This window comes from Callithrix jacchus, chromosome X, assembly GCF_049354715.1.
Source record: "Callithrix jacchus isolate 240 chromosome X, calJac240_pri, whole genome shotgun sequence".
Lineage (NCBI taxonomy): Eukaryota > Metazoa > Chordata > Mammalia > Primates > Cebidae > Callithrix > Callithrix jacchus.
Window position 1 is genome coordinate 57,528,005 of NC_133524.1, and position 26,669 is coordinate 57,554,673.

Sequence of the window (26,669 nt, forward strand, 5' to 3'; positions counted from 1 at the left end):
TATTCCATGGTGTATATGTGCCACATTTTCCATTTCCAGTCTATCATCAATGAGCATTTGGGTTGGTTCCAGGTCTTTGCTATTGTAAACAGTGCTGCAATGAACATTCGTGTGCATGTGTCCTTATAGTAGAATGATTCATAGTCCTTTGGATATATACGCAGTAATGGAATTGCTGGGTCAAGTGGAATTTCTATTTCTAAGTCCTTGAGGAATTGCCACACTGTCGTCCACAATGGTTGAACAATTTACACTCCCACAAGAAGCATAAAAGTGTTCCTATTTCTCCACATGGTTACTAGCATCTGATGTCTCCAGATATTTTAATGATCGCCATTCTAACTGGCATGAGATGGTATCTCAATGTAATTTTTATTTGCATTTCTCTAATGTCCAGTGATGATGAGCATTTTTTCATAAGTATGTTGGCCTCATGTATGTCTTCTTTTGTAAAGTGTCAGTTCATATTCTTTTTTTAAAAAATTTTTATTGACGGAGGACTCAAGATGGCGCTGTGAGAACAACCCAGGATTGGAGCTCTTCTCGTTGAATCTGCAAACGGTGAGTCAGTGCTGCATTTCCAGACTGATCTTTGTTGCCCACAGAACGGGGAAACTCCCAAGTATAAAAAAGACACGGGACGCCAGGCAGTAGGTCTGCCTGGCGAAGCCGGCAGCCGGGGCGGCGGCGGCCGGCCCTACCCAGCAATCCCCACAGGGCGCGCTTGTCCCGGTGCCCTGTTGAACTGGCAACCTGAGACTTGAGAGGGCTGGACTTGAGACTGAATGAGACTTGGACAGTAGCCCAGCCCAGGGGATTGCAGGAATTGGGATACCCAGTGGGACGAACAAAACCACGATTTCAAACTATCCCGAGCAGACGGTCCGAGACGCTCTGTGGGGGAGGGGCGTCCACCACTACCGAGGCAACCCGCCCCAACTGAGATACACGCCCACTGCTGACGCAGCCAGCCATTGCCGAGGCAACCCGCCCCAACGGAGATACACGCCCATTGCTGACGCAGCCAGCCGTTGCCGAGGCAACCCATCCCTACTGAGATACACGCCCACTGCTGACGCAGCCTGCTGTTGCTGAGGCAACACGCTACAACAAAGAGACTCCGCCGAAGGGCGTGGCGGAGACCACAGCAGAGCCCGCAGGAACAGCGCAAATCACACAACAGCAGGGCGGAGCCTCGGCAGCCAAACAGTAGCTAGTCTGCCTTCTAGCTGGGCAGGACACCTGATCGGACATCCAAAAATAAAGCCCAAACCCCTCAACACAGAGCATTTGAGAAAAAAAAAAAAGGGGTTTTTTAATGAGCTCAGTTGCAGCAGAATCAAACATAGCAGCCTAACAGCCCTGAATGAACAACAGAGTGCACAGTTCAGCAATTAAACCCCTATAAAGTACAAACTGTCTCCTCAAGCAGCTCCCTGACCCCTCTATATCCAAAAGACTGACATTAGGCAGGCATCATCCTGGGACAAAGAGAGCAGAAAAAGAAACTGGTAGCATCCCTCGCTGTGCCACAGCTACTAGAGGTGCACCCCAGACAAGCAGGGTCTGGAGCGGACCTCAGCAGTCGTACAACGAAGGGGCTAGACTTGTAGAAGGAAAACAAAGCAACAGACACACTTCATCATCAACATTCTGGGTGTCCACTCAGAGACCCAAACGAAAAGTCAGCAACTACGCAGACGACCAGCGGACAAATCCACAAAGATGGGAAGAAACCAGCGCAAAAAGGAGGAAAACACCCGAAACCAGAACACCTCGCCTCCTAGAAAGGACCAAAACTCCTCACCAGCAAGGGAGCAAAGCTGGACGGAGAATGACTGTGACGAAATGACGGACTTAGACTTCAGAAGATGGATAATGAGAAACTTTTGTGAGCTAAAAGATCATGTATTAAATCAATGCAAAGAAACTAAGAACCTTGAGAAAAGATTTGAAAAAAGATTCGAGGAAATGATAACAAGAATGGATACCTTAGAGAGGAATATGAATGAATTAAAAAAGCTGAAAAACACAATACGAGAACTTCGCGAAGCAAACGCAAGTTTCAATAGCCGAATTGACCAAGAAGAAGAAAGAATATCTGAAGTCGAAGACCAACTCAATGAAATAAAACGAGAAACCAAGATCAGAGAAAAAAGCGCAAAAAGGAATGAACAAAGTCTCCAAAAAATGTGGGACTATGTGAAAAGACCTAACCTACGTTTGATAGGTGTACCAGAAGGGGACGAAGAGAATGAATCCCAGCTGGAAAATACTCTTCAGGACATCATCCAGGAAAATTTCCCCCACCTAGCAAGACAAGCCAACACTCAATTGCAGGAAATACAGAGAACACCACAAAGATTTTCCGCAAGAAGAGAAACCCCAAGGCACATAATCGTCAGATTCAACACGGTTGAAATAAAGGAGAGAATACTAAGGGCAGCCAGAGAGAAAGGTCAGGTCACCCACAAAGGAAAGCCCATCAGACTCACAGCAGATCCCTCGGCAGAAACACTACAAGCCAGAAGAGAGTGGGGGCCAATATTCAACATTCTTAAAGAAAAGAACTTTCAACCCAGAATTTCATATCCAGCCAAACTGAGCTTCAGAAGTGAAGGAAGAATAAAATCCTTTGTGAACAAGCAAGTACTCAGAGATTTTGTCACCGCCAGGCCTGCTTTACAAGAGCTCCTAAAAGAGGCACTACACATACAAAGGAACAACCAGTACCAGCCATTCCAAAATCACACTGAATGCTAAAGAGCTTCAACATAATGAAGAATCTACAACAACTAACAGGCAAAACAGCCACTTAGCATCAAAATGGCAGTATCAAATTCACACATAACAATATTAACCCTAAATGTAAATGGACTAAATGCACCAATCAAAAGACACAGACTGGCAAATTGGATAAAAATCCAAAACCCATCAGTGTGCTGTATCCAGGAAACCCATCTCACATGCAAGGATACACAAAGGCTCAAAATAAAGGGATGGAGGAAGATTTACCAAGCTAATGGAAAGCAAAAAAAAGCAGGAGTTGCAATTCTCATCTTCGATAAAATAGACTTTAAAGTAACAAAGATCAAAAGAGACAAAGAAGGCCATTACATAATGGTAAAAGGATCGATACAACAAGAAGAGCTAACGATCCTAAACATATATGGACCCAACACAGGAGCACCCAGATACATAAGGCAAGTTCTTAATGACTTACAAAAGGACTTAGACTTCCACACAATAATAGTGGGAGACTTTAACACTCCACTGTCAATACTAGACAGATTAACCAGACAGAAAATCAACAAGGATACCCAGGGCTTGAACTCAGACCTGGAGCAAGCAAACCTGGTGGACATTTACAGAACTCTCCACCCCAAATCCGCAGAATACACATTCTTCTCAGCACCACATCACACCTACTCTAAAATTGATCACATAATTGGAAGTAAAGCACTGCTCAACAAATGCAAAAAAATAGAAATCATAACAAACAGCCTCTCTCAGACCATAGTGCAATCAAGTTAGAACTCAGAATTCAGAAACCGACCCAGAAACAAACCGCTTCATGGAAACTGAACAACTGGCTCTTGAATGTTGACTGGGTAAACAACGAAATGAAGCAGAAATAAAGAAGTTCTTCGAAACCAATGAGAACGAAGACACAACGTGCCAGAACCTCTGGGACACATTTAAAGCAGTCTCTAGAGGAAAGTATATAGCAATAAGTGCCCATATGAGGAGAATGGAGAGATCCAAAATTGACACCCTATCGTCAAAATTGAAAGAGCTAGAGGAGCAAGATCAAAAAAACTCAAAACCCGGCAGAAGACAAGAAATTACTAAGATCAGAGCTGAGCTGAAGGAGATTGAGACACGAAAAACCCTTCAAAAAATCAATAAATCCAGGAGCTGGTTTTTTGAAAAGATCAACAAAATAGACAGACCACTAGCCAGATTGATTAAAAAGAAAAGAGAGAACAACCAAATAGATGCAATAAAAAATGATAAAGGGGAAATCACCACAGATTCCACAGAAATTCAAACCATCATCAGAGAATATTACAAACAACTATATGCGCATAAACTAGTAAACCTGGAAGAAATGGATAAATTCCTGGACTCCTGTGTCCTCCCAAGCCTAAACCAGGAGGAAGCTGAAACTATGAATAGACCAATAACAAGGTCTGAAGTTGAGGCAGCAATTAAGAGCCTACCACACAAAAAAAGCCCAGGTCCAGACGGGTTCACAGCCGAATTCTACCAGACACACAAGGAGGAGCTGGTACCATTACTTCTAAAACTATTTCAAACAATCCAAATAGAGGGAATCCTTCCCAAATCATTTTATGAGACCAACATCATCCTGATACCAAAACTTGGCAGAGACCCAACGAGAAAAGAAAACTTCAGGCCAATATCCATGATGAACATAGATGCAAAAATCTTCAATAAAATATTGGCAAGCCGATTGCAACAGCAAATCAAAAAACTTATTCATCATGATCAAGTAGGATTCATCTCGGGGATGCAAGGCTGGTTAAACATACGCAAGTCTATAAATGTAATTCACCACATAAACAGAACCAAAAACAAAAACCACATGATTATCTCAATTGACGCAGAGAAGGCATTTGACAAAATTCAACAGCCCTTTATGCTAAAAACCCTCAATAAACTCGGTATCGATGGAACGTATCTCAAAGTAATAAAAGCTATTTATGACAAACCAACAGCCAATATCATACTGAATGGGCAAAAACTGGAAGCATTCCCGTTGAAATCTGGCACTAGACAAGGATGCCCTCTCTCACCACTCCTATTCAATATAGTACTGGAAGTTCTAGCCAGAGCAATCAGGCAAGAAAAAGAAATAAAGGGTATTCAAATAGAAAAGGTGGAAGCCAAATTGTCTCTATTTGCAGACGACATGAAAGTATACCTAGAAGACCCCATTGCCTCAGCCCAAAAACTCCTGAAACTGATAAACAACTTCAGCAAAGTCTCAGGATATAAAATCAATGTGCAAAAATCACAAGCATTCGTCTACACCAATAACAGACTTAAAGAAAGCCAAATCAAGAGCGAACTGCCATTCGCAATTGCTACAAAAAGAATAAAATACCTTGGAATACAACTCACAAGGAACGTAAGGGACCTCTTCAAGGAGAACTACAAACCACTGCTCAACGAAATCAGAGAGGACACAAACAGATGGAGAAACATTCCATGTTCATGGTTAGGAAGAATTAACATCGTGAAAATGGCTATACTGCCCAAAGTAATTTACAGAATCAACGCTATCCCCATCAGGCTACCATTGACTTTCTTCACAGAACTGGAAAAAACCACCATGAACTTCATATGAAACCAAATGAGAGCCCGCATAGCCAAGTCAATTCTAAGCAAAAAGAACACAGCGGGGGGCATCACACTACCGGATTTCAAACTATACTACAAGGCTACAGTAATGAAAACAGCATGGTACTCGTACCAAAACAGAGATATAGACCAATGGAACAAAACAGAGGCACCGGAGGCAACACAACATACATACAACTATACAATCTTTGATAAACCTGACAAAAGCAAGCAATGGGGCAAGGATTCCATGTTTAACAAATGGTGTTGGGAAAACTGGCTAGCCATGTGCAGAAAGCAGAAACTGGACCCCTTCCTGACACCTTACACTAAAATTAACTCCAGATGGATTAAAGACTTAAACATAAGACCTGGCACCATAAAAACCCTAGAAGGAAATCTAGGCAAAACTATCCAGGACATAGGAGTAGGCAAGGACTTCATGAACAAAACACCAAAAGCATTGGCAACAAAAGCCAAAATAGACAAATGGGACCTAATGAAACTCCACAGCTTCTGCACGGCAAAAGAAACAGTCACTAGAGTGGATCGGCAACCAACAGAATGGGAAAAAATTTTCGCAGTCAACCCATCTGACAAAGGGCTGATATCCAGAATTTACAAAGAACTCAAACAGATATACAGGAAAAAAACAAACAAACCCATCCAAAAGTGGGCAAAGGATATGAACACATACTTTACGAAAGAAGACATATATGAGGCCAACAGTCATATGAAAAAATGCTCATCGTCACTGGTCATCAGAGAGATGCAAATCAAAACCACATTGAGATACCATCTCACGCCTGTTAGAATGGTGATCATTAAAAAATCTGGAGACAAAAGATGCTGGAGAGGATGTGGAGAAAAAGGAACACTTTTACACTGTTGGTGGGAGTTTAAATTAGTTCAACCATTGTGGAAGACACTGTGGCGATTCCTCAAGGCCTTAGAAATAGAAATTCCATTTGACCCAGCAATCCCATTACTGGGTATATATCCAAAAGACTATAAATCGTTCTACTATAAGGACACATGTACACGAATGTTCATTGAAGCACTGTTTACAATAGCAAAGACCTGGAATCAACCCAAATGCCCATTGATAATAGACTGGATTGGAAAAATGTGGCACATATACACCATGGAATACTATGCAGCAATCAGAAATGATGAGTTCGTGTCGTTTGTAGGGACATGGATGAATCTGGAGAACATCATCCTCAGCAAACTGACACAAGAACAGAAAATGAAACACCGCATATTCTCACTCATAGGTGGGTAATGAAAAATGAGAACTCATGGACACAGAAAGGGGTGTACTAAACACTGGGGTCTATTGGGGGGAAAAGGGGAGGGTCAGTGGGAGGGGGAGGTGGGGAGGGATAGCCTGGAAAGAAATGCCAAATGTGGGTGAAGGGGAGAAGAAACGCAAAGCACACTGCCATGTGTGTACCTACGTAACTGTCTTGCATGCTCTGCTCATGTACCCCAAAACCTATAATCCAATAAAAAATTAAAAAAAAAAATTTATTGCATTTTAGGTTTTGGGGTACGTGTGCAGAACATGCAAGACAGTTGCATAGGTACACACATGGCAGTGTGTTTTGCTTCCTTTCTCCCCTTCACCCACATTTGGCATTTCTTTCCAGGCTATCCCTCCCCACCTCCCTCTCCCACTGGCCCTCCCCTTTTTCCCTCAATAGACCCCAGTGTTTAGCACTCCCCTCTCTGTGTCCATGTGTTCTCATTTTTCATCAACCGCCTATGAGTGAGAATATGCGGTGTTTCATTTTCTGTTCTTGTGTCAGTTTGCTGAGGATGATGTTCTCCAGATTCATCCATGTCCCTACAAACGACACAAACTCATCATTTCTGATTGCTGCATAATATTCCATGGGGTATATGTGCCACATTTTTCCAATCCAGTCTATCATCATTGGGCATTTGGGTTGATTCCAGGTCTTTGCTATTGTAAACAGTGCTGCAATGAACATTTGTGTGCATGTGTCCTTATAGTAGAACGATTTATAGTCCTTTGGATATATACCCAGTAATGGGATTGCTGGGTCAAATGGAATTTCTATTTCTAAGGCTTTGAGGAATCACCACACTGTCTTCCACAATGGTTGAACTAATTTACACTCCCACCAACAGTGTAAAAGTGTTCCTTTTTCTCCACATCCTCTCCAGCATCTGTTGTCTCCAGATTTTTTAATGATCGCCATTCTAACTGGCGTGAGATGGTATCTCAATGTGGTTTTGATTTGGATCTCTCTAATGACCAGTGACAATGAGCAATTTTTCATATGATGGTTGGCCTCATATATGTCTTCTTTAGTAAAGTGTCTGTTCATATTCTTTGCCCACTTTTCAATGGGCTTGTTTGTTGTTTTCTTGTAAATCTGTTTGCGTTCTTTGTAAATTCTGGATATCAGCTTTTTGTCAGATGGGTAAACTGCAAAGATTTTTTTCTATTCTGTTGGTTGCTGATTCACTGTAATGACTGCTTCTTTTGCTGTGCAGAAGCTGTGGAGTTTGATTAGGTCCCATTTGCCTATTTTGGCTTTTGTTGCCAATTCTTTTGGTGTTTTGTTCATGAAGTCCTTGCCTACTCCTATGTCCTGAATGGTTTTGCCTAGATTTTCTTCTAGGGTTTTTATGGTGTTAGGTCTTATGTTTAAGTCTTTAATCCATATGGAGTTAATTTTAGTGTAAGGTGTCAGGAAGGGGTCCAGTTTCTGCTTTCCACACATAGCTAGCCAGTTTTTCCAACACCATTTATTAAACAGGGACTCTTTTCCCATTGCTTTTTTTTTGTCAGGTTTGTTAAAGATTGAATGGTTGTAGATGCATGATGTTGCCCCCAAGGCCTTTGTTGTTTTCCATTGGTCTATATCTCTGTTTTGGTACCAGTACCATGCTGTTTGATTACTGTAGCCTTGTAGTATAGTTTGAAGTCCGGTAGTGTGATGCCTACCACTTTTTTTGTGTGGCTTAGAATTAAGTAGGCTATGCAGGCTCCCTTTTGGTTTCATATCGTGTTGACGATGTTTTTTTCCAGTTCTGTGAAGAAGCTTATTGGTATCTTGATGGGGATAGCATTGAATCTGTAGATTACTTTGGGCATTATGGCAGTTTTCATGATATTATTTCTTCCTAACCATGAACATGGAATGTTTCTCCATCTGTTTGTGTCCTCTCCTATTTCTTTGAGCAGTGGTTTGTAGTTCCCCTTGAAAACGTCCTTTATATTTTTTGTTATTTGTAATCCCAAAAATTTTATTCTCTTTGTAGCAATTGTGAATGGCAGTTCGTTCTTGATGTGGTTCTCTTTCAGTCTATTATTCGTGTATAGAAATGCTTGTGATTTTTGCACATTGATTTTGTATCCTGAGACTTTTCTGAAGTTGCCTATCAGTTTCAGGAGACTTTGGGCTGAGATAATGGGTCGTCTAGATATACAATCATGTCTTCTGCAAATAGAGACAATTTGACTTCTTCCTTTTTTATTTGAATACTCTTTATTTCTTTTTCTTGCCTGATTGCTCTGGCTCGAACTTCCAGTACTATATTGAATAGGAATGGTGAGAGAGGGTATCCTTGTCTAGTGCCGGATTTCAAAGGGAATTTTTCCAGGTTTTGCCCTTTCAGTATGATATTGGCTGTTGATTTGTTTTGAATAGCTTTTAATCTTTTTTTTTTTTTTTTAATTTTTTATTGGATTATAGGTTTTGGGGTACATGAGCAGAGCATGCGAGACAGTTGCGTAGGTACACACATGGCAGTGTGCTTTGCTTTTCTTCTCCCCTTCACCCACATTTGGCATTTCTCCCCAGGCTATCCCTCCCCACCTCCCCCTCCCACCGGCCCTCCCCTTTTCCCCCCAATAGACCCCAGTGTTTAGTACTCCCCTTTCTGTGTCCATGTGTTCTCATTTTTCATCACCCACCTATGAGTGAGAATATACGGTGTTTCATTTTCTGTTCTTGTGTCAGTTTGCTGAGGATGATGTTTTCCAGATTCATCCATGTCCCTACAAACGACACGAACTCATCATTTCTGATTGCTGCATAATATTCCATGGTGTATATGTGCCACATTTTTCCAATCCAGTCTATTATCAATGGGCATTTGGGTTGATTCCAGGTCTTTGCTATTGTAAACAATGCTGCAATGAACATTCGTGTACATGTGTCCTTATAGTAGAACGATTTATAGTCTTTTGGATATATACCCAGTAATGGGATTGCTGGGTCAAATGGAATTTCTATTTCTAAGGCCTTGAGGAATCGCCACACTGTCTTCCACAATGGTTGAACTAATTTACACTCCCACAAACAGTGTAAAAGTGTTCCTTTTTCTCCACATCCTCTCCAGCATCTGTTGTCTCCAGATTTTTTAATGATCGCCATTCTAACTGGCGTGAGATGGTATCTCAATGTGGTTGTGATTTGCTTCTCTCTGATGACCAGTGACGATGAGCATTTTTTCATATGATTGTTGGCCTCATATATGTCTTCTTTCGTAAAGTATCTGTTCATATCCTTTGCCCACTTTTGAATGGGTTTGTTTGTTTTTTTCCTGTAAATCTGTTTGAGTTCTTTGTAAATTCTGGATATCAGCCCTTTGTCAGATGGGTTGACTGCGAAAATTTTTTCCCATTCTGTTGGTTGCCGATCCACTCTAGTGACTGTTTCTTTTGCCGTGCAGAAGCTGTGGAGTTTCATTAGGTCCCATTTGTCTATTTTGGCTTTTGTTGCCAATGCTCTTGGTGTTTTGTTCATGAAGTCCTTGCCTACTCCTATGTCCTGGATAGTTTTGCCTAGATTTCCTTCTAGGGTTTTTATGGTGCCAGGTCTTATGTTTAAGTCTTTAATCCATCTAGAGTTAATTTTAGTGTAAGGTGTCAGGAAGGGGTCCAGTTTCTGCTTTCTGCACATGGCTAGCCAGTTTTCCCAACACCATTTGTTAAACATGGAATCCTTGCCCCATTGCTTGTTTTTGTCAGGTTTATCAAAGATTGTATAGTTGTATGTATGTTGTGTTGCCTCCAGTGCCTCTGTTTTGTTCCATTGGTCTATATCTCTGTTTTGGTACGAGTACCATGCTGTTGTGATTACTGTAGCCTTGTAGTATAGTTTGAAATCCGGTAGTGTGATGCCCCCCACTGTGTTCTTTTTGCTTAGAATTGACTTGGCTATGCGGGCTCTCTTTTGGTTCCATATGAAGTTCATGGTGGTTTTTTCCAGTTCTGTGAAGAAAGTCAATGGTAGCTTGATGGGGATAGCGTTGATTCTGTAAATTACTTTGGGCAGTATAGCCATTTTCACGATATTAATTCTTCCTAACCATGAACATGGAATGTTTCTCCATCTGTTTGTGTCCTCTCTGATTTCGTTGAGCAGTGGTTTGTAGTTCTCCTTGAAGAGGTCCCTTACGTTCCTTGTGAGTTGTATTCCAAGGTATTTTATTCTTTTTGTAGCAATTGCGAATGGCAGTTCGCTCTTGATTTGGCTTTCTTTAAGTCTGTTATTGGTGTAGACGAATGCTTGTGATTTTTGCACATTGATTTTATATCCTGAGACTTTGCTGAAGTTGTTTATCAGTTTCAGGAGTTTTTGGGCTGAGGCGATGGGGTCTTCTAGGTATACTATCATGTCGTCTGCAAATAGAGACAATTTGGCTTCCACCTTTCCTATTTGAATACCCTTTATTTCTTTTTCTTGCCTGATTGCTCTGGCTAGAACTTCCAGTACTATATTGAATAGGAGTGGTGAGAGAGGGCATCCTTGTCTAGTACCAGATTTCAAAGGGAATGCTTCCAGTTTTTGCCCATTCAGTATGATATTGGCTGTTGGTTTGTCATAAATAGCTTTTATTACTTTGAGATACGTTCCATCGATACCGAGTTTATTGAGGGTTTTTAGCATAAAGGGCTGTTGAATTTTGTCAAATGCCTTCTCTGCGTCAATTGAGATAATCATGTGGTTTTTGTTTTTGGTTCTGTTTATGTGGTGAATTACGTTGATAGACTTGCGTATGTTGAACCAGCCTTGCATCCCTGGGATGAATCCTACTTGATCATGATGAATAAGTTTTTTGATTTCCTGTTGCAATCGGCTTGCCAATATTTTATTGAAGATTTTTGCATCTATGTTCATCATGGATATTGGCCTGAAGTTTTCTTTTCTCGTTGGGTCTCTGCCGGGTTTTGGTATCAGGATGATGTTGGTCTCATAAAATGATTTGGGAAGGATTCCCTCTTTTTGGATTGTTTGAAATACTTTTAGAAGGAATGGTACCAGCTTCTCCTTGTGTGTCTGGTAGAATTCGGCTGTGAACTTATCTGGACCTGGGCTTTTTTTGTGTGGTAGGCTCTTAATTGCTGCCTCAACTTCAGACCTTGTTATTGGTCTATTCATAGTTTCAGCTTCCTCCTGGTTTAGGCTTGGGAGGACACAGGAGTCCAGGAATTTATCCATTTCTTCCAGGTTTACTAGTTTATGTGCATAGAGTTGTTTGTAATATTCTCTGATGATGGTTTGAATTTCTGTGAAATCCTTGGTGATTTCCCCTTTATCGTTTTTTATTGCATCTATTTGGTTGCTCTCTCTTTTATTTTTAATCAATCTGGCTAGTGGTCCGTCTATTTTGTTGATCTTTTCAAAAAACCAGCTCTTGGATTTATGGATTTTTTGAAGGGTTTTTCGTGTCTCAATCTCCTTCAGCTCAGCTCTGATCTTAGTAATTTCTTGTCTTCTGCCGGGTTTTGAGTTTTTTTGATCTTGCTCCTCTAGCTCTTTCAATTTTGACGATAGGGTGTCAATTTTGGATCTCTCCATTCTCCTCATATGGGCACTTATTGCTATATACTTTCCTCTAGAGACTGCTTTAAATGTGTCCCAGAGGTTCTGGCACGTTGTGTCTTCGTTCTCATTGGTTTTGAAGAACTTCTTTATTTCTGCCTTCATTTCGTTGTTTACCCAGTCAACATTCAAGAGCCAGTTGTTCAGTTTCCATGAAGCTGTGCGGTTCTGGGTCGGTTTCTGAATTCTGAGTTGTAACTTGATAGCACTATGGTCTGAGAGGCTGTTTGTTATGATTTCAGTTGTTTTGCATTTGTTGAGCAGTGCTTTACTTCCAATTATGTGGTCAATTTTAGAGTAGGTGTGATGTGGTGCTGAGAAGAATGTGTATTCTGTGGATTTGGGGTGGAGAGTTCTGTAAATGTCCACCAGGTTTGCTTGCTCCAGGTCTGAGTTCAAGTCCGTGGTATCCTTGTTGATTTTCTGTCTGGTTGATCTGTCTAGTATTGACAGTGGAGTGTTAAAGTCTCCCACTATTATTGTGTGGGAGTCTAAGTCCTTCTGTAAGTCATTAAGAACTTGACTTATGAATCTGGGTGCTCCTGTGTTGGGTCCATATATGTTTAGGATCGTTAGCTCTTCTTGTCGTATCGATCCTTTTACCATTATGTAATGGCCTTCTTTGTCGCTTTTGATCTTTGTTGCTTTAAAGTCTGTTTTATCAGAGATGAGAATTGCAACTCCTGCTTTTTTTTGCTTTCCATTAGCTTGGTAAATCTTCCTCCATCCCTTTATTTTGAGCCTTTGTGTATTTTTGCATGTGAGATGGGTTTCCTGGATACAGCACACTGATGGGTTTTGGCTTTTTATCCAATTTGCCAGTCTGTGTCTTTTGATTGGTGCATTTAGTCCATTTACATTTAGGGTTAATATTGTTATGTGTGAATTTGATACTGCCATTTTGATTCTAAGTGGCTGTTTTGCCTGTTAGTTGTTGTAGATTCTTCATTATGTTGAAGCTCTTTAGCATTCAGTGTGATTTTGGAATGGCTGGTACTGATTGATCCTTTCTATGTGTAGTGCCTCTTTTAGGAGCTCTTGTAAAGCAGGCCTGGTGGTGACAAAATCTCTGAGTACTTGCTTGTTCGCAAAGGATTTTATTCTTCCTTCACTTCTGAATCTCAGTTTGGCTGGATATGAAATTCTGGGTTGAATGTTCTTTTCTTTAAGAATGTTGAATATTGGCCCCCACTCTCTTCTGGCTTGTAGTGTTTCTGCCAAGAGATCTGCTGTGAGTCTGATGGGCTTCTTTTTGTGGGTGACCCGACCTTTCTCTCTGGCTGCCCTTAGTATTCTCTCCTTTATTTCAACCCTGTTGAATCTGACGATTATGTGCCTTGGGGTTGCTCTTCTTGCGGAATATCTTTGTGGTGTTCTCTGTATTTCCTGCGTTTAAGTGTTGGCTTGTCTTGCTAGGTGGGGGAAATTTTCCTGGATGATGTCCTGAAGAGTATTTTCCAGCTGGGATTCATTCTCTTCGTCCCTTTCTGGTACACCTATCAAACGTAGGTTAGGTCTTTTCACATAGTCCCACATTTCTTGGAGACTTTGTTCATTCCTTTTTGCGCTTTTTTCTCTGATCTTGGTTTCTCGTTTTATTTCATTGAGTTGATCCTCGACTTCTGATATTCTTTCTTCTGCTTGGTCAATTCGGCTATTGAAACTTGTGTTTGCTTCACGAAGTTCTCGTATTGTGTTTTTCAGCTCCTTTAATTCATTCATATTCCTCTCTAAGGTATCCATTCTTGTTATCATTTCCTCGAATCTTTTTTCAAATCTATTTTCAAGGTTCTTAGTTTCTTTGCATTGATTTAATACATGATCTTTTAGCTCACAAAAGTTTCTCATTATCCATCTTCTGAAGTCTAATTCCGTCATTTCGTCACAGTCATCCTCCGTCCAGCTTTGTTCCCTTGCTGGTGAGGAGTTTTGGTCTTTTCTAGGAGGCGATGTGTTCTGGTTTCGGGTGTTTTCCTTCTTTTTGCGCTGGTTTCTTCCCATCTTTGTGGATTTGTCCGCTGGTCGTCTGCGTAGTTGCTGACTTTTCGTTTGGGTCTCTGAGTGGACACCCAGAATGTTGATGATGAAGTATTTCTGTTGCTTGGTTTTCCTTCTACCAATCTAGCCCCTTCGCTGTACGACTGTTGAGGTCCACTCCAGACCCTGCTTGTCTGGGGTGCACCTCTAGTAGCCGTGGCACAGTGAGGGATGCTACCAGTTTCTTTTACTGCTCTCTTTGTCCCAGGATGATGCCTGCCTAATGACAGTCTTTTGGATATAGAGGGCTCAGGGAGCTGCTTGAGGAGACAGTTTGTACTTTATAGGGGTTTAATTGCTGAGCTGTGCACTCTGTTGTTCATTCAGGGCAGTTTGGCTGCTATGTTTTATTCTGCTGCAACACAGCTCATTAAACAACCATTTTTTTTTTCTCAAATGCTCTGTGTTGAGGGATTTGGGCTTTATTTTTGATGTCCGATCAGGTGTCCTGCCCAGCTCAAAGGCAGACTAGCCACTGTTTGGCTGCCGAGGCTCCGCCCTGCTGTTGTGTGATTCGCGCTGTTCCTGCCGGCTCTGCTGTGGTCTCCGCCATGCCCTGCGGCGGAGTCTCTTCATTGTAGTGTGTTGCCTCAGCAACGGCAGGCTGCGTCAGCAGTGGTTGTGTATCTCAGTAGGGACGGGTTGCCTCGGCAACGGCTGGCTGCGTCAGCAGTGGGCGTGTATCTCAGTTGGGGCGGGTTGCCTCGGCAACGGCTGGCTGCCTCAGCAGTGGGCGTGTATATCAATTGGGGCAGGTTGCCTCCGTAGTGGTAGACGCCCCTCCCCCACAGAGCGTCTCGGACCGTCTGCCCGGGATAGTTAGTAATCGCGGTTTTGTTCGTCCCACTAGGTATCCCAAACGATCTGTCCCTGCAATCCCCTGGGCTGGGCTACTGTGCAAGTCTCGTTCAGTCTCAAGTCCAGCCCTCTCAAGTCTCAGGTTGCCGGTTCAACAGGGCACCCAGACAAGCGCACCCTGTGGGGATTGCTGGGTAGGGCCGGCCGCTGCTGCCCCGGCTGCCGGCTTCGCCAGGCAGACCTACTGCCTGGCGTCCCGTGTCTTTTTATACTTGGGAGTTTCCCCGTTCTGTGGGCAACAAAGATCAGTCTGGAAATGCAGCACTGACTCTCCGTTTGCGAATTCAACGCGGGCTCCAATCCTGGGTTGTTCTCACAGCGCCATCTTGAGTCCCCTCCAGCTTTTATTCTTTTGAGATACGTTTTTTCTTCGTTTCTGTTTATGTGGTGAATTACGTTTGTAGACTTGCATATGTTGAACTAGCCTTGCATCCCTCGGATGAATCCTACTTGATCATGGTGGATAAACTTTTTGATGTGCTGTTACAATAAGTTTGGAAGTATTTTATTGAAGATTTTTGCATCTATGTTCATCGTGTATATTGGCCTGAAGTTTGATTTTTTTGCTGAGTTTCTCCCAGGTTTTGGTATTGGGATGATATTGGTTTCATAAAATAATTTGCGAAGGATTTCCTCTTTTTGAATTTTTTGGAATAATTTCAGAAGAAATGGTACCAGCTACTCTTTTTGTGTCTGGCACAATTCGGCTGTGAATCTTTTTTGACCTGGGCTTTTATTGGTCGGCAGGCTCTTAGTTGCTGCCTCATCCTCACGCCTTGTTATTGGTCTCTTCAGGGTTTCGACTTCTTCCTGGATTAGGCTTGGGAGAATGAAAGTGTCCAGGAATATATTCATTTCTTGTAGGGTTACCAGTTTATGTGCATAAAAATGTTTGTAATAATCTCCAATAATGGTTTTTATTTCTGTGTAATCTGTAGTGATATCCCTGTTATCATTTTTTATTGCATCTATTTGATTATTCTCTCTTTACTTTTCTATTAATCTGGCTAGTGGTCTGTCTATTTTGTTGATCTTTTCGAAAAAGCAGCTGCTGGATTTATTGATTTTTTGAAGGGTATTTTGTGTTTCTATGTTCTTCCGTTCTGCTCTGATCTTAGTTATTTTTTGTCTTCTGCTAGGTTTTGAGTTTTTTTTTATCTTGCCGTCTATCTATTTCTCGTTTTGATGACACAGTGTCGATTTTAGATTTTTTCTTGCTTTTTATGTCAGCATTTATTGTTGTATATTTTTCTCTAGACACTGCTTTAGATGTGTTCCAGAGATTCTGGTATGTTGGGTCTTTGTTCTCATTGATTTTGAAGAATATCTTTATTTCTGCCTTCATTTCATTGTGTATCCAGTCAACATTGAAGAGCCAATTGTTCAGTTTCCATGAAGCTTTATGGTTTTCAGTTAGTTTCTGAATTATGAGTTCTACCTTGATTACACTGTGGTATGAGAGACTGTTCGTTATGATTTCCATTCCTTTGCATTTGCTGAGTAGTGATTTACTTCCAAGTATTTGGTCAATTTTAGAGTACGTGTGATGTGGTGCTTAAAAGAACGTATATTCTGTGGATTTGGGGTGGAGGGTCCTGGAAATATCTATTAGGTTTGCTTGTTTCAGGTCCGAGTTCAGGTCCTGGATATCCTTGTTAATTTTCTGTCTCATTGCTCTGTCTAATATTGGCAATGGGGTGTTCACATTTCCCACTATTATTGTGTGGGAGTCTAAGTCTCTTTGTGAGTCATTAAGAAGTTGTCTTTTGTGTCTGGGTGCTCCTGTCTTGTGTGCATATATATTTAGGATTGTTAGTTCTTCTTGTTGCATTGATCCTTTTATCATTATGAGATGTACCTCTTTGTCTCTTTTGATTTTAGTTGGTTTAAAGTCTGTTTTATCTGAGATGAGATTTGCAGCTTCTTCTTTTTTTTGCTCTCTATTTGCTTGGTAAATGTTTCACCATTCCTCTATTTTGAGCCTATGTGTATGCTTGCCTGTGAGATACGTTTTCCGGATACAGCACCCCAGTGGGTTTTGCCTTTTTATCCAATTTGCCAGTCTGTGTCTTTTGATTGAGGCACTTAGCCCATTTACATTTAGGATTCATATTATTATGTGTGAATTTGATCCTGCCATTTTGATGCTAGCTGGCTGTTTTGTCCATTAGTTGATGCAGTTTCTTCTTCATGTTGATGCTTTTAACCATTTTGTATCTTTTTGCAGTGGCTGGTACTGATTGTTGCTTTCTATGTTTAATGCCTTTTTCTGGAGCTTTTCTCAAGCAGGCCTGGTGGTGATGAAATCTCTGAGTAGTTGCTTGTTCATAAAGGATTTTATTTTTTCTTCACTTATGAAGCTTAGTTCGGCTGGACATGAAATTCTGGGTTGAAAGTTCTTTTCTTTAAGGATGTTGAATTTTGGCCACCACTCTCTTTTGGCTTGTAGAATTTCTTCAGAGAGATATGCTGAGTCTGATGGGTTTCCTTTTGTGGGTGACCCGACCTTTCTCTCTGGCTGCCCATAGCATTTTCTTCTTCATTTGAACCCTGGTGAATCTGATGATTATGTGCCTTGGGTTGCTCTTCTTGAGAAATATTTGTGATGTTCTCTGTGTTTCCTAGACGTTAATATTGGTTAGCCTCTTTAGGTTGGGGAACTTTTTCTTGATAATATCCTGAAGAGTGTTTTCCAGCTTGTATTCATTCTCTCCAGCACATTCAGTTACACCTATCATACGTAGATTAGGTCTTTTCACATAGTCTCATATTTCTCGGAGAATTTGTTCATTCCTTTTTACTTTTTTTTCTAATCTTGCCTTCTCTTTTTATTTCATTGAATCAATCTTTGACCTTTGATATTCTTTCTTTTGCTTGGTCAATTTGGCTGTTGAATCTTGTGTATGTTTCACAAACTTCTTGTGGTTTGGTTTTCGGCTCCATCAATTCACTTATATTCCTCTATATGTTGTTTATTCTGGTTAGCACTTCGTTAAATCTTTTTTCAGAGTTCTCAGTTTCTTTGCATTGGGTTTAAACATGCTCTTTTAGCTCACAGAAGTTTCTTATTACCCACCTTCTGAAGCGTGATTTTGTCAATTCATCACACTTGTTCTCCATTTAGCCTTGTTCTTTTGCTGGTGAGGAGTTGTAATTTCTTTTAGGAGGAGATGCATTATGGTTTTGGGTGTTTTCATCCGTTTGGTTCTGGTTTTTTTTTTTTTTTTTTAGTCTTTGTGTATTTATCCACCTGTCATCTTTGTAGTTGTTGCCTACCAGATTGGGTCTCTGAGTGGACGTCCAGTTTGTTAATGATGACGTTATTTCTTTCTGTTTCTTAATTTTCCTTCTACCAGTCTGGTCCCTCTGCTGTAAGAGTGCTGATGTCTGCTCCTGGCCCTGCTTTCTTGGGGATCACCTGCAGGGCTGTAGAACAGTAAGGGTTGCTGCTATCTTTATCTCAGAGGGATATCTGCCTGATGTCAGTCTGAGCTCTCCTTTATGAGGTGAGTCTTTGGATATACGAGGGTCAGGAAGCTGCTTGAGGAGACAGTCTGTCCTTTGTAGGAGCTCAAGTGCTGAACTGTGAGCTCCATTGTTCATTCAGAGCTGCTGGGTAAGTACGTTTAAGTCTTCTGCAATGGAACTCATAAACCCCCTTTTCTTTCCGGAGGTGCTCTGTTCCTGGGTGTTAGGGCTTTATTTATGAGTTTCTGCTGTGCTGCTGCCTTTTTTTCAGGGCTGCCCTGCCCAGCAAGGAGGCAGCCTAGTCACTGTCTGCCTGAGAGGCTTTGCTGAGCTCCTGTGGAATCTGCCCAGCTGCCATGTGAACTTCTCTTTAGTCCTGTTTATACAGGTATAGTTAGAACTGCCTTGGCAGTGGTTGTCCACCTCTGTAATGGTAGAGTCTCTCTGTAATGGCTGGCTACCTCGGCAACTGTGGGCTTCCTCAGCATTGGTGGACTACCTCCATAGTGGTAGAGTGCATTGATAATGGTGGATGACCTTCCCTCACAGAGCTGGACCATCCCTGGTTCAGCTGTGCTTGCTGTGAAACTCTCAATTCAGAGCATTTCAGATTGCTGTTTTTTTGTGGGGGTGGGACAAGCCAAGCCTGATCGCCTGGCTCCCTGCCTCAGAGTCTTTTTTTCTTTTAAGTTGAACAGTCGACTGTCTCCCTGGTGTTCCAGTCGCCTATTGAAAAGGCGTCGGGATCTGTGTCATTTCCCGTGCGGCAACCCACTGCATCTGCACCAGTTGAAACAGCCGTGCTGAGATTCCTAGTGCTTTTTGGCTCAGGAATCTCCCCTTCTGTTTTCCTGTTTCAGTCCCCTTTTCTGTCAGTTCCTTGGGAGATTCTGTGTTCCCAGAACTCCAATCAGAAGCTAAAACAGTGCCCAGACCCGTGCACTTTGTACAGAGAACCACTGCGCTGGGGCACCAGCCAAGACAGCCACACCGGTCAAAACAGCCATGCCAGCTGAAACAGCCATGCCGGCCGATACAGCTGCACTGGCTGAAACAGCTATGCTGGCGACCTGTGGGGCTCCTCTGCATGGCAATCTTCTTGTCTTTTGGCAATAAAAATCCGTCTGGCAATGCAGCATTCACTCACCCTACACACTTGCTGGGAGCTGCAATCCTGAGCTGCTCCTAATCAGCCATCTTGGATCCATTCCCCATATGTGTCTATTTTTATACCAATACCATGCTGCTGTAATTTCTGTAGCTCTGTAGTATAATTTGAAGTAGGAAATGTGATGCAGCCAACTTAGTTCCTTTTGGTTAGGATTGCTTTGGCTACACAAGCTCTTTTGTGGTTTCATATGAATTTTGTCATTTTTTTCTAACTCTGTGAAAAATTACATTGGTATTTTGAAGAGAATTGCATTGAATCTGTAGATTATTTTCGACAATATGAACATTTTGATGATATTCATTCTGATTTATGAGCATAAGATGTTTTTCTATTTATTTGTGTCATCTCCAATTCCTTTCATCAGTGTTTGATAGTTTTCTTTGTAGATATTTTTCACCTCTTTGGTTAAATATATTCCTAGGTATTTTATTTTTGTAGCTATTGTAAATGGTAACAAACTGACTTCTTTATTTGTTTCTAAGCTTGATTATTATTATTTAATTGAAGAAATGCTACTCATTTTGTACATTGATTTTGTTTTCTGAGATTATACTGAATTCAGTAATCAAATCTAGGAGTCCTTTGGGTGGAGTCTTTAGAATTTTCTATATATAAGGTCATATCATCAGCAAATAGACATAATTTGACTTCTTTTTAAATTCAGATATCTTTTATTTATTTCCCTTGACTGAGTGCCCTGGCTACAACTGCCAGTATTACTTTAAAAAGGAGTGGTTAAAGTGGGCTTTTTTGTCTTCTTTCAGTTATTAGAAGGAATATTTTCAACTTTTCACCATTTAGTATAAGGTTGGCTATGGGCTTGTTATATATGGTTTTTATAACTTTGTGGTATGTTTTCTCTATTACTATTTTTTAAAGGGTTTTTATAATGAAAGTCATGCTAAATTCTATCAATTTTCTGTAGCTATGAAGATGATCATGTGGATTGTGCTTTTAATTCTGTTTATGTGGTGAATTACTTTTATTAATTTGTGTATGTTGAACCATCCTTGCATCTCTGGGATAAAAGCAACTTGATCATGATGTATTATCTTTTTGATATGGTGTTGGATTCAGTTAATTAAAATTTTGTTGAGACTTTTCACATCTATATTTATCTGTATTATTGGTTTGTAGATTTCTTTTTAATTTTTGTATGTTTATAACTGGCTTTAGTAATGTCTATAACTGTGTCAGAGAGGGAATGGGACAAGGGCAAGCAGAAATGACATAAAATTTTCCTAACATTTTGAGTGTAGTTTTTCTTATTTAGACATTTCCTTGGTTGCTGTAGCTTCTCAGCTTGTTCTAGAGTTCTCACAAAAACCACTTTTCTGTATATATTGTGGGCTGTTTGGCTTTGTTTTTGTTTGTTTGTCTTTTGGTGTTTCCACAGGGCAATGAGGGCCTGGATCTTCCTGGTCTGCCATCTTGCTGATGTCACTATTCCATAGTATCTCCTCTGCTCATCAATATTTGTCTGTTTTTGTATCTTTTTTAATAAGGTTGTGGTTCACATTGAAACTATTCTGGGAGCCTCAGTTCAGCATGTTAAACTGAAGAAAATGAAGTACTCTTTTCAGTTGTGGATCACAATGATGTCAGCAAGGGGACATGATGGAAAGGTATGTTTGCTTCTTTCTTTCCTTACATTTTCTTTGTGTAAACATTTATTGAGCTTTTATTGTGGGCCATATGTTAGAAGTGTAGAGAAAAGAAACTCATGAGAAAGATAAGTAAATAGTAAAGTATTTAAAGAAAGGACAGTTTCGTGAATGCTTTGCTGGTATACGCGCATTTGGTTGTGTGATCACAGAGAGTTTGCGCACTCCTCTATGGAAGTCAGTCAAGGCTTTTTGGTGGAAGAATTGCTGTCTCTCAAATCTTGAATGATTGGGAAGCCTTAACTAGTTAGAAAAGAGATAAAAAATTATGCCAGGCAAAGGGGAAACCAGAGCATGGACAAGGGCATAGGAGAATAAAGCTAATCTTAGTATGTTGTATGCTAGGTACTCAAAACATGTAGGTTTTAATAAAGCATAAAGTGACTAGGTAACTTCAGTTGTCAACCGCTAGCTTTACCTTTCCCCTCAGAAGTTTTAAAAATACATGTACAGAGCTATCTGCCCATCTCCTGTTTATTTTTTCCTTCCTCTTCACATCTGTTCTGATTAGAAGCTGATATAGGTACTTGTGAAAGAAGCTTCCCTTAGGCCGGGTTTTTTCAGGCATGCTGAACACTTTAAATATGAACACTTTGAGAAATATGAGATAAATTCAAAATTTTGAAGAATTTAACTTTTGTGAATATAGGCATGTTTTATGCCAATGGAATATTTGTGTTAGAGCATGACATATCCAAATTCAAAGTGCAGGCTATTTCCTGGTTTTATTATTTTTGGCAAGTTACTTAGCTAATCTGCAGTTAACTCATATGTAAAATTAATTTATTGATACCCACATTACAGTTTTATTTTGCGGATTAAGAATATTTTTAATAAAGTGTCTCACATACAGCAGCCCTTCCATCAGCAAAACTCACATGATCCCCTCTACTTTAAATGAAATAAACAGTCACTTTTTTATTTTTTCAAATAGCCAGTTTTCTTTGTAGAAACACTTTGGAAATCTCACAGAACAAAAAGTTTATAAAAATCTATACAATGCGGATGTTTGGCTCTGACATCAAAGTTTATAATCAGAACTTTAGAACAAAACTAAAGCAAAAATCAAAAACAAAACGTTCATTTTGAATTTGCTTCCAGAAGACACCCTCTTATAATTTGAATGAACTGTTAACATATATGCCAACTGTCAAAATTGGTCCTGTAATATCAAATCTGAAGAAAAAGATAAAGAAGAGGGAAAAATCTGTTCTCTTCTTACTTTAAATTATGACTACTGATTTAGAGATGATGGTTATCCCCACTTTATTATGTATCTTATTCATAATCTCTTAAAATAGGTATACTGTGTGATTAGTACTTGAAGCTTTTAAAAAGAAAAACGGAGGTTGCCGTTTTCTACACCATACTTCTTATGTCATTGTGGATGCTTTTTTATTACAGACCTTTCTTTAAATTTTTAGTTTTTGTGGCTATATAACAGTTGTATGTGTTTATGGAATATATCAAATGTTTTGATACATACATACAATGTGTAATGATGAAATCAGTGTAATTGGGGTATACATCAGCTTAAACATTTATTATTTTTTGTGTTGTAACATTCTAATTCCACTCTCTTAGTTTTCTTATAAATACAATAATGTACTTTAAACTATAGTTACCCAATTGTGCTACCAAATACTAAATATTATTCCTCTTACTTTCTACTCAATAATTATCCCCACTTCTCTTGCAGTTTCTTGTGCATTTGCATGTTAACATATCCTCCTTTTTTCACCTTTATCTTAGATTCAAGAGTACATGTGCAGGTTTGTTATATAAAGAAATTATGTGGTGCATGGGTTTTGTGTACTGATTATGTCATCACCCAGGTAATCAGCAGAGTACCTGATAGTTTGCGATCCTCACCCTCCTCCCATCCTCTGCCCTTAAATAGGTGCTGGTGTCTATTTCTCCCTTCTTTGTGTCCATATATACTCAATGTTTAACTGCCAAGTATAAGTGAGAACATGTAGCATTTGGTTTTCTGTCCTTGTGTTAGTTTGCTTAGGATAATGGCAACCAGCTTCATCCATGTTGCTGCAAAGGACTTGATTCATTTATTTTTTTGGCTGCCTAGTATTTCTTTTTCTTTTTCCAGTATACCACTGATGGACATTGCAGTTGATTGCATGTCTTTGCTATTGTGAATAGTGCTGTAATGAACATACATGTGCATGTGCCTTTGTGGTAGAATAATTTATATTTCTTTGGGTATATACCCAATAACGAGACTGATGGATCTAGTGGTAATTCTGTTTTAAGTTATTTGGGAAATCACCAAACCACTTTGCACAATGGCTGGCAAAACTTAACATTCCCCACTGTGTATAAGCACATAAGCATTTTCTTTTCTCCACAACCTCACCACCATCTGTTATTGTTCTGACTAATAGCCATTTTAACCGAGGTGAGATAGTATCTCATTGTGGTTTTGATTTGCATGTTTCTAGTAATTTGTGATATTGAGCACTTTTATATTCTTATCGACCATGTATTGAACTTTGTCTGGGAAGTGTCTATTCAGGTAATTTGTTCACGTTTTAATGGAGTTGTTTGTTTTCTTGTGTGTTAATTTTTAAGTTCCTTATAGATTCTTCTATTAAATCTTTGTTGGATGCATAGTTTGCAAATATATTCTCCCATTCTATAGGTTGTCTGTTTACTCTGTGGGTAGTTTCTTATGGTTTTCAGTCAATTTTTTACTTGGTCAATTGGCAATTTTTTCTTTTATAATTGCTTTTAGCCTCCTAATTCTAAAACCTGTTCCAAATCTACATCCATAATGGTTTTTCCTATTCAGGTAATTTGTTCAGGTTATTTTTCAGGGATTTTATAGCTTTAAGTTTTACATTTAAATATTTAATCTGTCTGGAGGGTTTATGTGTGTGTTTGTGTGTGTGTGTGTGTGTGTGTGTGTGTGTGTGTGTGTGTGTGTGTATGGCATAAGGAAGTGGTCCAATTTTAACCTTCTGCATGTATCCAGCAAGTTTTCCAAGAACTATATATTGAGTAGGGGTTCCTTTCTTTATTGCTTGTTTTTATTGAGTTTGCTTACAATCAGAGGACTGTAGATGTTTGGCAATATTTCTCAGCTCTGTATTTTTTCCCATTGTCCTATACATCAGTTTTTGTACCAGTATTATGTTATTTTAGTTACTGTAGCCCTGTAGTATAGTTTAAAGTTAGATCAAATAATATAGCCACAATATAGTTACTGTAGCCTTTTAGTATAATTTGAAGTTGGATCAGCTTTGTTCTTTTTGCTTAGGGTTGCCTTGGCATTCAAACTCTTTATTGGTTCCATGTGAATTTAAAAATATTTATTTTCTAATTCTCTGAAGAGTAACATTGGTAGTTTGATGACAATAGTATTGCTTTGAGTGCTTTTTGAATGCTGGTCCCACGGGACTTAGTTTTCTCAAGCTCTGCCTGTCCAAAGACGTTCTGGTTGAGGTCCCACCTGCCCCAGGTGGATACTTGAACCCCAGACACCCCTACGTGCTGCTGTTTCCAGAGGCTGCCTTCCCATCTGCCTGTCGCCCTGGAACTCTCTCCAACAGCGCAGGGTCCCGAGCCCAACTCCAGCCTCAGTCCTGCGGTGTGCATGGGGGTGCGTCCTGCATACACAATGCAAGTCTGGGTCTCCGCGCCCGCCATCAACATGAGCCTTGTCTGCCGCCCATGTCTGTTATTTATGGTGTGACCCCCTGGAGGCGCCGTCGGCCCACTGGGGCTATTTATTGTTTTAATTTACTCGTCGAGGTTACTTCCTCTGAGCAGCCTGCCTCCCCCAGAGCCCAGGGGACAGTGGGGAGTGTAGGGGAGGGGGTGGCCATGGTCCCCGGATCCCAGGCCCTGGTCCCTGCAGTTGGTGTCTGTCCTGGCCCGGCCTGTCAGAAGATGAACTTGTACAGTGACTAATTTAAAAGGAGAGGGTGACCCCGCACTTCCAAGCACTGTACCTGCGGTGTGGGTTTTAAATTATTGACTTTGTACGGTCCGCTTGTTGGCTCTGAAGGCTGGGGTGGGGCCAGAGCCCGAGCGTTTAATTTATTCAGCACCTGTGTTTCTGTGAACACGGTGTGTGTGGGCATCGCAGTTGGGGGTTCTTTCAGTTCAAAAGTGAGATGTCTGGAGATCATATTTTTTATACAGGTATTTCAATTAAAACTTTTTTGTATATAGTGAAAAAAGAAAAAAGAATAGTATTGAACCTATAATTTGCTTTGGTCAGTATGGCCATTTTAACCATGTTGATTCTTTTTATGCATGATCATAGAATGGTTTTCCATTTGTTTGTGTCATCTCTGATTTCTTTTAGCAGAGTTTTTGAATTATCACTGTAGAGATATTTTACCTCCCTGGTTAGCTCTACTTCTAGATATTTATTCTCTTTGTGCCTATTGTGAATTAGTTATTCTCAATTAATCCCCCTTTCCCAGCTACCCTTCCCAGTTTCTGGTAATCATCATTCTACTTTTTATTTCCATGAGGGTTTTCTTTAGCTCTCAAATTTTAATGAAACCATGCATTATATGTTTTTTTGTGTGTCTGGCTTACTTTACTTGACATAATGACCTCTAGTTCCATTCATATTGTTACAAATGACAAGATTCTGTTAGTACTGATGGCTGAATACTAATGAATTGTGTATATGTACAACATATTCTTTACCCATTCGTCTGCTGATGGACACTTAGGTTGATTTTACATCTTGGCTATTGTGAAAAGTGCTGCAATAAACACATACACGAGGGCATATATCTGTTTGATGCACTGATTTTCTTTCTTTTATTTTTTTATTATACTTTAATTTCTGGGGTATATGTGCAGAATGTGCAGGTTTGCATACATGTGCTGTAGTGGTTTGCTACACCCATCAAACCATCATCTACATTAGGTATTTCTCCTAATGCTATCCCTCCCCTAGCTCCCCACCTACTGACAGGCCCCAGTGTGTGATGTTCCCCTCCCTGTGTCCATGTGTTCTCATTGTTTCATTGTTAAACTCAAACTTATGAGTGAGAATGTGTGGTGTTTAGTTTTCTGTTCCTTTGATAGTTTGCTGAGAATGATGGTTTCCAGCTTAACTCATTTCCCTGCAAAGGACATGCACTCATTTTTTTTTTAATTTTTTATTGGATTATAGGTTTTGGGGTACATGAGCAGAGCATGCAAGACAGTTGCGTAGGTACACACATGGTAGTGTGCTTTGCTTTTCTTCTCCCC

At 40.3% G+C, this 26,669-nt stretch overlaps 1 protein-coding gene across 3 annotated transcripts in view; it reads left to right on the forward strand.

The window, feature by feature from the left end:
• FAAH2 (fatty acid amide hydrolase 2) overlaps window positions 1-26,669 on the forward strand; it is a 297,578-nt gene that overhangs the window by 168,204 nt on the left and 102,705 nt on the right. For all 3 annotated transcript variants that reach the window (XM_078362584.1, XM_078362586.1, XM_078362585.1), the window contains one exon: window positions 21,276-21,395. In XM_078362584.1, coding sequence (XP_078218710.1) covers window positions 21,276-21,395 — 120 coding nt within the window. The remainder of the gene's footprint in view (window positions 1-21,275; window positions 21,396-26,669) is intronic.